Source organism: Coregonus clupeaformis, unplaced genomic scaffold (genome assembly GCF_020615455.1).
Source record: "Coregonus clupeaformis isolate EN_2021a unplaced genomic scaffold, ASM2061545v1 scaf1762, whole genome shotgun sequence".
Taxonomy (NCBI): domain Eukaryota; kingdom Metazoa; phylum Chordata; class Actinopteri; order Salmoniformes; family Salmonidae; genus Coregonus; species Coregonus clupeaformis.
The window spans coordinates 30,822-43,916 of record NW_025535216.1 but is presented as its reverse complement, the minus strand read 5'-3'; the positions used below and the strand labels follow the sequence as shown (position 1 = coordinate 43,916).

The 13,095-nt window shown below is 42.4% G+C and overlaps 1 protein-coding gene across 1 annotated transcript; it reads right to left on the bottom strand.

The window, feature by feature from the left end:
• Positions 1 to 4,050: 4,050 nt before the first annotated feature.
• LOC121556972 (P2Y purinoceptor 14) lies at positions 4,051 to 6,240 on the bottom strand. Its single transcript, XM_041870862.2, has 2 exons — positions 6,172 to 6,240; positions 4,051 to 4,989 (listed from the first exon to the last, which is right to left on the bottom strand). Exons 1-2 carry the CDS (start codon positions 6,238 to 6,240, stop codon positions 4,054 to 4,056), a joined length of 1,005 nt encoding a protein of 334 aa, XP_041726796.1. The 3' UTR covers positions 4,051 to 4,053.
• Positions 6,241 to 13,095: the final 6,855 nt, after the last annotated feature.

Sequence of the window (13,095 nt, the reverse complement as noted above, 5' to 3'; positions counted from 1 at the left end):
TAACAGGTGCATGTTTATCAATAATTGGAAGAAGAAATTTCATAAATTCATCAAGTGCAGCGTCTGGATGCTCCTTATTAATCACATCAGACCAACAAATATTTTTAACATCATCCACATAAGACTCTTATACACTATTTTAGGCCCAGCTTTTGAAACTTTGGATTTCACTGCATCCAATGGGTACGGATTCAGCTTTAGAACAAAGTTCTAGAGTATTAGTAAAAATGTGATTGATACATGTGGATGATCTTGTTCCTGCAGTGTTTATAAATACCCTGGTAGGTGGAGTAATAACCTGAACCAGATTACAGGCACTGGTTACAGTGAGAAGCTTCCTCTTGAGTGGACAGCTTGATGAAAACCAGTCAATATTCATGTTCTTGGTCACCTCCCTGACCAAGGCCCTTCTCCCCCGATTGCTCAGTTTTGCCAGGCTGACAGTTCTAGGGAGAGTCTTGGTGGTTCCAAACTTCTTCAATTTTAGAATGTGTTCTTGGGGACCTTCGATGCTGCAGAAATGTTTTGGTACCCTTCCCCAGATCTGTGCCTCGACACAATCCTGTCTCTGAGCTCTACGGCCAATTCCTTCGACCTCATGGCTTGGTTTTTGCTCTGACATATACTGTCAACTGTGGGACCTTTATATAGACAGGCCTTCCCAAATAATTTCCAATCAATTGAATTTACCACAGGTAAAATTTATTGACCCATGCTTAACCCATGTCTTAACATATGCCCTCAGTAGCAATGAAATGTAAGCATTTTAAATACTGTAAAGTTGTTTTCTACAAACAAATGTCAGTTATTATAATTTCTAATGCAGCGCAGACACGTCTTCAGTGTTCTGTACTCTGGTAGACACTCTCTCAGACACATTACAGTATGCAGGGGTGGACAGGCCATCTGGCATGTCTGGCAAATGCCATATGGGCTGTTCCATTTTTAGCCCAGTGGGCCTGTCTAACTTATTTTATTTTTGTTGCAAAAATTATAATTATTTGGCAATAATGGGGGCCTCAAGGAAAAAAAATTGGCAGGTGTCGGGGCCTCAAGGAAAAAAATTGGCCGATGTGTTAGAAATTCCAGGGCCGATTTCCGAATTATGTCATGCAATAAAATGCAAATTAATTACTTAAAAATCATACAATGTGATTTTCTGGATTTTTGTTTTAGATTCCGTCTCTCACAGTTGAAGTGTACCTATGATAAAAATTACAGACCTCTACATGCTTTGTAAGTAGGAAAACCTGCAAAATCGGCAGTGTATCAAATACTTGTTCTCCCCACTGTACATACTATACATACATACATACTACAGTAGAAACGACAACACGATATACAGAAAATAAGGCACGTACTTTGATATGAACACAAACATGTCCAAAGGTATTATTTGTAAGGAAAACAACAATGCAATAATGCAAGCGCCAGCCAGAAAATGTGCCATTTCTTGGAAGACCGCGCAAATGTCTGCATACTTGATGTGCTGAAAAAATGGGGAAGGGCTTTCCTCAAAGATGGAAGTTTGTCCGGCTCAGTAAAGCCTCAAACATAAATTGTCCACAACACTGAAATTGGCTATTAATGAGGAGGCGGAACACACTTAAATTCAAACTGTTGTTAGAAAATACAACTTGTTAGAAAATAATTTGAAATTGACAAGTTGAAACATAGTGTTAACTGTCCTATTGCATAACAATCACATTTTGGAACAATGAGTGCATTCTGACATCACGTGCATAAAACAACTCACGGTGGGGCGACCGTTAGAGACATTTGGAACTCACGTGTGAAAAGGTTCCTATTCCCTCTGTAGTAATGAAATGTAAGCATTTTTAATACTGTAAAGGTGTTTTCTACAAACAAATGTCTGTTATTATAATGTCTAATGCAGCGCAGACATGTCTTCAGAGGAGTTCATTACAAAAGGGTCAGTCTAACTCCCTGCAATATATAAACACATACTGTATCTGCCGTACTGTAACTGCCGTTCTGCTGCCAACAAAGCTGACTTCATCCCCGCCTATGCTAACCTCCAGTCCCTCGACTTCCTGGCGCTGACGGAAACATGGATTACCACTGAAAACACTGCTACTCCTACTGCTCTCTCCTCGTCTGACCATGTGTTCTCGCATACCCCGAGAACATCTGGTCAGAGAGGTGGTGGCACAGGAATCCTCATCTCTACCAAGTGGACATTCTCAATTTTTCCCCTAACCCACCTGTCTATCTCCTCATTTGAATTCCATGCTGTCACAGTCACTAGCCCATTTAAGCTTAATATCCTTGTCATCTATCGCCCTCCAGGTTCCCTTGGAGAGTTCATCAATGAGCTTGACGCCTTGATAAGTTCCTTTCCTGAGGATGGCTCACCCCTCACAGTTTTGGGGGATTTCAACCTCCCTATGTCCACATTTGACTCATTTCTCTCTGCCTCCTTCTTTCCACTCCTCTCCTCTTTTGACCTCACCCTCTCACCGTCCCCCCTACTCACAAGGCAGGCAATACGCTTGACCTCATCTTTACTAGATGCTGCTCTTCTACTAATCTCACTGCAACTCCCCTCCATGTCTCCGACCACTACTTTGTTTCCTTTTCTCTCTCGCTCTCCTCCAACACTACTCACTCTGCCCCTACACAGATGGTAATGCGCCGCCGCAACCTTCGCTCTCTCTCTCCCACTACTCTCTCCTCTTCCATCCTATCATCTCTTCCCTCTGCTCAATCCTTCTCCCTCCAATCTCCTGATTCTGCCTCCTCAACCCTCCTCTCCTCCCTTTCTGCATCCTTTGACTCTCTGTGTCCCCTATCCTCCCGGCCGGCTCGGTCCTCCCCTCCAGCTCCGTGGCTTGATGACTCATTGCGAGCTCACAGAACAGAGCTCCGGGCAGCGGAGCGGAAATGGAAGAAAACTAAACTCCCTGCCGACCTGGCATCTTTTCACTCCCTCCTCTCTACATTTTCTTCATCTGTTTCTGCTGCTAAGGCCACTTTCTACCACTCTAAATTCCAAGCATCTGCCTCTAACCCTAGGAAGCTCTTTGCCACATTTTCCTCCCTCCTGAATCCAGAGTGCGAAGAGCCTTGGCGTGACCCTGGACAACACCCTGTCGTTCTCCGCTAACATCAAGGCAGTGACCCGCTCCTGCAGGTTCATGCTCTACAACATTCGGAGAGTACGACCCTGCCTTACACAGGAAGCGGCACAGGTCCTAATCCAGGCACTTGTCATCTCCCCGTCTGGATTACTGCAACTCGCTGTTGGCTGGCCTCCCTGCCTGTGCCATTAAACCCCTACAACTCATCCAGAATGCCGCAGCCCGTCTGGTGTTCAACCTTCCCAAGTTCTCTCACGTCACCCCCCTCCTCCGCACACTCCACTGGCTTCCAGTTGAAGCTCGCATCCGTTACAAGACCATGGTGCTTGCCTATGGAGCAGTGAGGGGAACGGCACCTCTGTACCTTCGGGCTCTGATCAGTCCCTACACCCAAACGAGGGCATTGCGTTCATCCACCTCTGGCCTGCTGGCTCCCCTTCCTCTGCGGAAGCATAGTTCCCGCTCAGCCCAGTCAAAACTGTTCGCTGCTCTGGCACCCCAATGGTGGAACAAGCTCCCTCACGACGCCAGGACAGCGGAGTCACTCACCACCTTCCGGAGACATTTGAAACCCCACCTCTTTAAGGAATACCTGGGATTGGATAAAGTAATCCTTCTACCCCCCCCCCCCCAAAAAAAAAATTTGTAAAGTGGTTATCCCACTGGCTATAGGGTGAACGCACCAATTTGTGAGTCGCGTCTGCTAAATGACGTAAATGTGCCCTTGAGCAAGGCACTTAACCCTAATTGCTCCTGTAAGTCGCTCTGGATAAGAGCGTCTGCTAAATGACTAAAATGTAAATGTAAAATGTATCTAGTATTAGAATTCTTGCCTTTTGCTGCTTTACTATTTTTCCACATATGCTTCTCCTCTCCTCTCCTCTCCTCTCCTCTCCTCCTCTCCTCTCCTCTCCTCTCCTCTCCTCTCCTCTCCTCTCCTCTCCTCCTGTCATCACATATTACTAATGGTCTGTTCTGTGGTAAGGGAACATCTCCTTGGTCCTCCCCCGGCTCTGGGCAGTTTCTTCAGTAGTGACTCGCGGAATTTAGTGCACATCAAGAAGTAGATGACTGGGTCCAGGCACACGTTGAGCGCCGACAGGAAGAGGGTGACCTCCTTCGCCTGGAACAGCATATAACGGCTGTGCCAGCTGAAGCCGGAGCCGGGTAACTGGCTTTGGGTGTAGGTGACGCGGCAGATGTGGTAGGGCACGAAACAGATGAAGAACACGGCCAGGAGGCTGAAGATGCTGCAGTTGGACTTGCTGTACACCCTGCTGTCGTCCTGGCGCACGCGGCGGTGCGACTTGTAGAAGTGGCGGGCGATGGAAGAGTAGCAGAAGGCTAGCACCAGTACGGTGACCCAGAACAGGGCCACGTTGAAATACGAGGACACCTTGTGCCACTGCTGACCCAGGGGGGTCTTTAGCTGCACACAGTGCCTGGAGCTCTCCTCATCCGCAGGCTTGCTGGTGAGCACGACATTGGGGAGTACAGAGAGTAGCAGCAGACTCCACGTCAGCAGGGCCAGGACCCGGGTGAACCCCACTCGCTGCAGGAGGTGCGTGCAGGACGATGAGTGTCCTACGACCTTGACGTAGCGCTCCAGGCTGATGAGGCCCATTAAGATGATGCCCACGTACATGGAGGAGTAGAAGAGCACGGCGCTGTAGCGGCAAACGGCCACGCGAACGTGCCAGCCGCCCAGGCCGAGCTCGCTGGCCACACGCCAGGGGAAGGTGAGCAGCATCAGCAGGTCAGCCACTACCATGTTTTTCAAGTAGACCACCATGCCTGAGTCGCTGGGCACCCGGAAGAAGATCCAGGCAGCCAAGCTGTTGAGAGCCAAGCCCACGCCACCGATCAGCACATAGAGAACTGGGAGCACCTGGTGGGGAGAAGCAGGATGAGAGTCTGGCTGGAGGATAAGAATAGAGAGGTGGTTGATGCATGAGAATAAGATAAAGCAAGCACATTTGTTGAAGAAGCTTATGCTTAGAAAAAAAAGTGTTTGAAAAGGGTTATTCAGCTGTCCCCATCGGAGAGCCCTTTTTGGTTCCATGTAGAACCCTTTTGGGTTCCATGTATAACATAGAACCAAAAAGGGTTCTACTTGGAACCAAAAAGGGTTCTACCTGGAAGGGTTATCCTATGGGGACAGCTAGATGGGTTCTCTAAGAGTGTATGCATGCCTATACAGTACAAACATTTAAGTGTACGTGTAGCTATCAGTCATTCATATAGTTTTCTTGCACGTAACGTTAGCTTTTTAAAGCAATAGCTGTTTTCTTTGAGCCCGAGCCTCATCGCAGATATGAGAAAAGGAAACAAAAAGAGATCAGACATCAGTTCAACATCTAGTTTTGATTTACATTTGGTTGAGTTTTCAACTAACGTGAATTCAACATGAAAACAACAAAAGATGTCACCATTTAGGTTAAAAGCTGGGTAAAAAAAAAGAGGAAATGCCCTTACGTTGATGACTTTTGCAAATCCAATCAGTTTCTACATTGATTCACCTTCATCACATAGATTTTTGGTGTTTAAATTATGTGGAAACAATGTTAATTCAACCAGTTTTTGCCTAGTGGGAGGTAATCAACCACATACCCCTGCCCTGCCACTCCACATTTCACAACATTTAACATTTTCTATGTGAAAACTAAAAACTTTTGCCTTACATTAGATTAAGGCATCCACTTACCTGACAAATTTGTGCCATGACGATTAGCAAAGCCCACTTGTCAGTATAGACTGACATGTAAACCAAGATAATTTGGACTTGCGGTGGATAGGAGTGGGGGTGGGTAACAGCCTATAATGTCTTATAATGAGTCTTATAATATGTTATGTCCCAATGTTTCAACTTTTCATCTTATATTATAACTGGTATTATTGTTGGTATTTAGTCAGGATCATTATGAGATTATTATGAGACAGCATATAATAATAGGCTTAGGGTGTTATCAAATATTTTCATTTTCAATATCTAAATAATTTCATTGCATTCTTGTGTGGTATGAACATAAAAGCACAGGTGCCTTATGTTATGACATCCTCAGTGCTGTACCTGGTGAGTGAACACGCTGCCGAAGTCTGTTGTCTGATTGGACGGGCCAGTGATCCAGTTGCCGGCCATGCCTGAGAGAGACAGTGTTTATTTCAACATACATACATAACGTATAGTCTCGTAAAATGCTGTCACTAGAATATGGTTACAGATGTGCCTCTTTAGTGCAGAGAAAGTCAATAGCCGTAAATATGGATGACTGGTGGTCAAAGCAAATTTACAAATCATAGGTACAAAATGTTTACATTCTGTAGCATTTGTACAACTTGACCCAAGTATGAACTTATGAACTGCTGAATCCTACTCGTTTTTTGTGTTTGTTTTTTAAAATACATAAAACTTAGAACAATAGGCTTAGTAAGAATGATTCAGCCAAGTTATTCAGCCCACACAGAAGCCTCTTTTACACCCTGCACCAACATGTGTTTCGGGATCTGAACAATATGATCCAATCCATATAGATCCTATTAAATTACTAAAGGGGCTATGTCATAACCATCATAACCAAGTTCCAGAATGTGGTGAAAATGGCAGCCATATTGGTCAAGGAGAAATCCAAACCAGTCTAATTGGAATTAATGGCAGCAGAGGAATAAAATAGTCATATAATTATAAATACAGTTTATATGGGTTTTATACACATTTTCTGTATAAATAGCCTCTAAAATATATGTATACAGACCATAAATGTCTACATGTTTTATTTATTGGGAAGCGGGGAGTGCTATTATATGATACAATATCAGTACCGGTACTTGTTGCATTTACAACTTGTCTAAGTCCTATCATCAACTGATTTCAGCCAGTGTATGGCTGTGGATTGAATGCATTGTTTGAATGGAATGATGGCATATTGCCAGTTAATTTGAACAATTCATGGAATAATTCCTCTAAAGCTGTCTGGCTAGCTAGCTAGCTAGCTAACAAACATGTATTCTTTAAATGCATTAATGTACACAATATCTTATCACAGCACTGGCAAACCATGGTTGATCAACTCCCTGACCAAAATGGCTGACCTTTATCACATCAGAAGGTTCATGTCCATTGTAGTATTCTAATTCCTAATTCTATGATCCAATCACTATCTGATCAAGGTTTGTCGCATCTACACATTGTATTAAAATGTGTGTCTTATCCGTTCAATGTGTCCGCATTGTGACCAGATTGGCTGATGTCTCCCTGTATGCAAATTAATTAAGAATTCTTTATTTTAAGAAAATTACTGATGCCATAAGTCAATAGCGGTACCTGTCAATGATTTTAGATGCCGGTATAACGATGATTTAAATGGTTTGACCATCCAGATTAGTTTGCAATTGATTCATATCCAGACACAATGCGTGCCTGACAAGCTCCGGAGGTGGCTAGGAAGATCTGATCAAAATCAGATCACAATGTGTATTTTAATCGTCTACACCTGTCTAAAAATGTGGACACAAGCAGAATGAAGACAATATCAGGACAAAGGGGGCATGTTAGCACCAGGTATAAATGGGGCTATAGATGAGTAAAACTATGTGAAACAAAGATAAAACATTCTGCACAGTGTCTGTGTGTAATGTTAACGTACAAGGGAACAATCAACACATTCCTTTTTTGCATTTAGCTATGTATCAATTAGCACCTGCATACCTCTGTCATATATACATCAAAGTTATGTGGAATAGTACACATAGACATATCTCCACAAACTATTATCTACAGTAGCTTCTTCTATACAAATAGAAAGGCAGTTCCTATATAATTGTTTAAGTAGTCTGATACAGACTAACCTTCAGCAAGCAGGACAGAGATTCTCTGAGGGGAGAAGTGGTGGAGGTCTCTACCTCCTGGCTGTGTGATGAGGGGACACGGCTCCTGTCCTGTTGGATGGTAGAATATCTCTGTCTGTCTGTCTCTGGGTGGATCTCCCTCACTGCTGACAACACAGGATGCTACTCAGACCTTCCACTGATGTTCCAACAGCGGCCTTGTGTTCAACAGTCTCAAGGGTTACCTTTACAGTCAGACAAATACACACACTAAGTTTTCTCTGTGATGCTCAGGCTTTATTGTCCCCTGTCTCTCTCTCGCTCTCTCTTTCTCTCTCACTCCCCCCCTCTCTGTGCACGTGTCCTCCTCCCACACAGATCCTTCATGAGAATTGGAGGAAGTCAGCGGTGGTGGATTGGGGGGGGGGGGTATTGGGTTTCCGGTGCAGAGATTCTGTATGATTCTGTATTCCCATTTTCACATTTACATTTGAGTCATTTAGTGAAGTTTAGTGGGGGAAATCAATAACATACCACAATAACTGCAAGAGGACCTTTCTTAGAAATATCTTTCTTAGAAAATATCAGCAGAATCAGTACCAGGAAGAAAAAAAACAAGTGCTGGTGTGAGTGCAACAAAGATGTAAAATGTTTCTCTTCACATTCACCGCCTGACACTTTAACACTTCACCTACTAAGGAGAATGATGAACTAGTGTGGAGGTGAGTCAAGTCTCACCTGGGCTGGCGCCAGAACGAATCAGTTGGATGGGCATTTGATTTCCATAGGGGGGCACTTTTTATTTATTTATATGTATGAGTGTTATATTAAAGACCATAGGTGGCGCGTGAGTTTCAAGTTTGGGGAAGCTTACAATTTATCATACCATTTCTACCGATCTGCGTGCCAGTTATGATAATTTTTATATGCACATTTTTATGAAACAGTTTCATTTCAATAATAATGTTTTCGTGTCTCAAAATCATTGTCATGTGGTTAGTCATAGAAATCTGAATTAAAATGAAATCAATTGAAAAGTTAAATTCAACTAATGCGAGAGCACTAGCCTCTGCTCAGTTCGACCTCCCACACTCACAGCCAACCTCCCTTAGACGTTCTAATTGGAAAGCGATCTACTAACGATATACCTCTCTCAGGCCGACATCGGTGAGATGTATGTGTGCTATCTGGGTTTATGGACACATTGATACGCCGTGATCCATTGGTGGCTAAAGACTTGAGCACATGGAACTCAGAGATAGCCTAGCCTAAAGGCCAGTGCAGCAGTAGGCCTATAACTTCCATCATCAACTAAATAAAATACATAGGCCTAAAGCCGACAAATAAAAACAGTAGAAAATATCCTGATGAAAGGGAAGGGTTAGCTAAAAGGGTTAAGGTTAGCGTTAGGGGAAAGGTTAGCTAACATGCTAAGTAGTTGCTAAGTAGTTGCAAAGTAGCTAGAAAGTAGTAAATAGTTTCAAAGTTGCTAATGAACTAGAATGCTAAAGTCCATGATGAGATTCGACCACACAACCTTTGGTTAGCATTATACACCTACCGTCTACACCAACCAACCACCCGCCCTACCTCCTTTCGTTTTTGCCTTACATAAGCTTCTATCTTATGTAACCATACCATACATAACATATCATCCCAATTTGAGTGTCCGGGATTTACATTTACTATGTTACGTATAGCCTATGAGACCAGTTTGTCCATGCGCACTAGATGGTGGGCCAAAGCCAAAAAACGTGAAGTTGATCAATCCCCTTTGAGGGAGGAGCTGATTTTTTGTAATGACAGTAAAACATTTTTATGATGTCTATGAAATTTGTTGGCACCTTCAATTCTTGAACATTTTCTCATAAAAAGTATATTTCAACACTGTCTGCTCAGGCAAATTTGTGCACTGCTAAACATGGAACCAATCAGAACTCCTGTACATACCCCTCATTATGAAGGCAGCCAATGGCCTGCTTCTACCTATGATGTAAACACAGCCTCCTGTGAAAACGCGAGCTGCTGTCTGATGAAGAGGAACATATATGCAGTGCATTCGGAAAGTATTCAGACCCCTTTACTTTTTCCACATTTTGTTACGTTACAGCCCATTCAAAAATGCAATCGTTTTTTTCCCCTTCATCAATCTACACACAATACCCCATAATGACAAAGCAAAAACTGGTTTTTAGAAATGTTGGCATATTTATAAAAGAATATCACATTTACATACACTATAAATCAAAAGTTAGGACACACCTACTCATTCAAGGGTTTCTCTTTATTTTTACTATTTTTTACTATTTTTTACATTCTAGAATAATAGTGAAGACATCTCAACTATGAAATAACACATATGGAATCATGTAGTAACCAAAAAAGTGTTAAACAAATCAAAATATATTTTATATTTGAGACTCTTCAAATAGCCACCCTTTGCCTTGATGACAGCTTTGCACACTCTTGGCATGTTTTTCAGCAGCAGGGACTGGGAGACTAGTCAGGATCGAGGGAAAGATGAACAGAGCAAATTAGACTGAGATCCTTCATGAAAACCTGCTCCTGAGCGCTCAGGGCCGCAGACTGAGGTGAAAGTTCACCTTCCAACAGGACAACGACCCTAAACACACAGCCAAGACAACTCAGGAGTGGCTTCGGGACAAATCTCTGAATGTCCTTGAGCCCGGACTTGAACCCGATCAAACATCTCTGGAGAGACCTGAAAATAGCTGTGCAGCGACACTCCCCATCCAACCTGACAGAGCTTGAGAGGATCTGCAAAGAAGAATGGGAGAAACTCCCCAAATACAGGTGGGCCAAGCTTGTAGAGTCATACCCAAGAAGACTCAAGACTGTAATTGCTGCCAAAGGTGCTTCAACAAAGTACTGAGTAAAGGGTCTGAATACTTATGTAAATGTGATATTTCAGTTTTTTTATTTTTATAAATTTGCTAAATTTTCTAAAAACCTGTTTCTGGTTTGTCATTATGGGGCATTGTAGATTGTGTGACATAGATTTTGCGGTGACGTAGTGTCCCCATGAGTGACAGAACACTGAGCCAATCACGGTGCAACTAGAAAACATTACCAACCTGTACGCTCCGTATTACCGCTGGCTGCCCCACCCCCACAGAAAGCACTGAGCTAATAATATAATATAATAATATGCCATTTAGCAGACGCTTTTATCCAAAGCGACTTACAGTCATGTGTGCATACATTTTTACGTATGGGTGGTCCCGGGGATAAGAAGCTAGGCTGAAACACCTGCATTTTGGAGCTGCCTTACTCAAGAAAGCAAAAGAAAGACCATGTTTGTATGAGGCTTTATTAACTCATTGATTAATAAAAAAATAAATAATTCAAACTGATATGTGGCACTTATTAATGCCAAAATAACATGCAAAACATTCAACAAAAATAAATATATATTTATACTTTTTCTTTTTGCTAAACAAAGCCCCACCTGCCCTGAATTACGGGTCGCCACTGGTCTTAACTCACCATGTAAGGCAGCAATATTTTCTTCGCCTCACACAAGTCAATGAAGTCTGTTTTTTAACATCCATTGCAAATGATAGTTCCTCATTATTTGAAAAACGTCATAAAAAACATTTCTGTCCCGAGCTCACTGGTGCAGGGAACTCAGAGGTCCCGGAATACGCTATTTATACAATGTTGCAAGTTCGCTAGTGACAGCTTCCGGACGGATCAAGTGATGATTTGATACAATGTTGCAATAGCTCAAGTCAAGAGCAATAGAAATGGAAGCACACAGGCGTAGTAGAGAGATTAATGTGTTTGAAAGAACCAGAATTTTCATCAGGATATTTTCTACTGTTTTTATTTGTTGGCTTTAGGCCTATGTATTTTACTTAGTTGACGATGGAAGTTATAGGCCTACTGCTGCATCTCTGAATTCTATGCTCTCTCTCATTTCTTTAGCCATTAATGGATCATAGTGTATCAATGTGTCCATCCATATAGCAGAGCCTAGTGCTCTCACCATAGTTGAATTGTAACTTTTAGATTTTCATAATTTTACTTCAGATTTGTATGATTAACCGCGTGACAATGATTTTGAGAAAGGAAAACGTTATTATTGAAATGAAACTGTTCCACGAAAATGCGCATATAAAAATAATCATAACTGTCAGAAATGGTAGGATGAATTGTAAGCTTCCCAAACTTGAAACTCACGAGCTGCCTATGGTCTTTTACTATTACAGCCATTCAAAAAAATGGTGAACGCGCAAGCGCCTGCACACATAGGAGGTCCCTTAAAAAAACATGGAAATCAAAGGCCTTTCCAACTGATTCGGGTCTGGATAAGAAGAGCGACATGAAAGAGAGAAGAGAGAGAGAAGACAGGAAGGTAGCAGGAGAGAGGAAGGGTGATGCATGATGACATGAGGAAGAGGACACAAGGCAGACAGAACTAACAAACAGAAAAAGCTGAAACAATGGAGAAACTAGTAGATAATAATAGCACACTACTGCAATCTGATGTCTGACGGATTTTGTCTGTCTGTTAACATTTCCAGTGGTAAATGTCTTGCCTTGAGACATTGAGAGGAAACACAGTCTAAGTACTTTCTGAACTCACTTGGAAGGGCTCTGTGTAGTTTTTCCATAATTTCAGCCAGTAGTAGCCAGTTGTAGTGCTCATGAGCTAAAACGGGTCACTGAAGTTTGTGTTGTATGTCATATTAGGCTGTGCATGTGCAGCTCCGCATAAAGGTTCACACAATTGGCACTAACTAGCCCCACTTTCATTAAGCGGATAATGTGCCCGACTTCCAGTTTTACCTTGCAACCTCATTAGACATGATTGCACCTGCCTATGAACATTGTCCGTCAAGTTATGTTGTTGTAGGCTACTATGGACTGAATTTAGAGTCAAAAGTTTAGACACACCTACTCATTCCAGGGTTTTTCTTTATTTTTAAAAATTTTTACATTGTAGAATAATAGTAAAGACATCAAAACTATGAAATAACACATATGGAATCATGTAGTAACCAAAAAAGTGTTAAACAAATCAAAATATATTTTAGATTTTAGATTCTTCAGAGTAGCCACCCTTTGCCTTGATGACAGCTTTGCACACTCTTGGCATTCTCTCAACCAGATTCATGAGGTAGTCACCTGGAATGCATTTCAATTA

Excerpts from the sequence above, each read along its gene's own strand:
- LOC121556972 (XM_041870862.2), bottom strand. The coding sequence starts at position 6,240 with ATGGCCGGCAACTGGATCACTGGCCCGTCCAATCAGACAACAGACTTC. Across the intron at positions 4,990-6,171 it reads GCAGCGTGTTCACTCACCAG|GTGCTCCCAGTTCTCTATGT; the intron begins GTACAGCACTGA and ends TCTCCCCACCAG.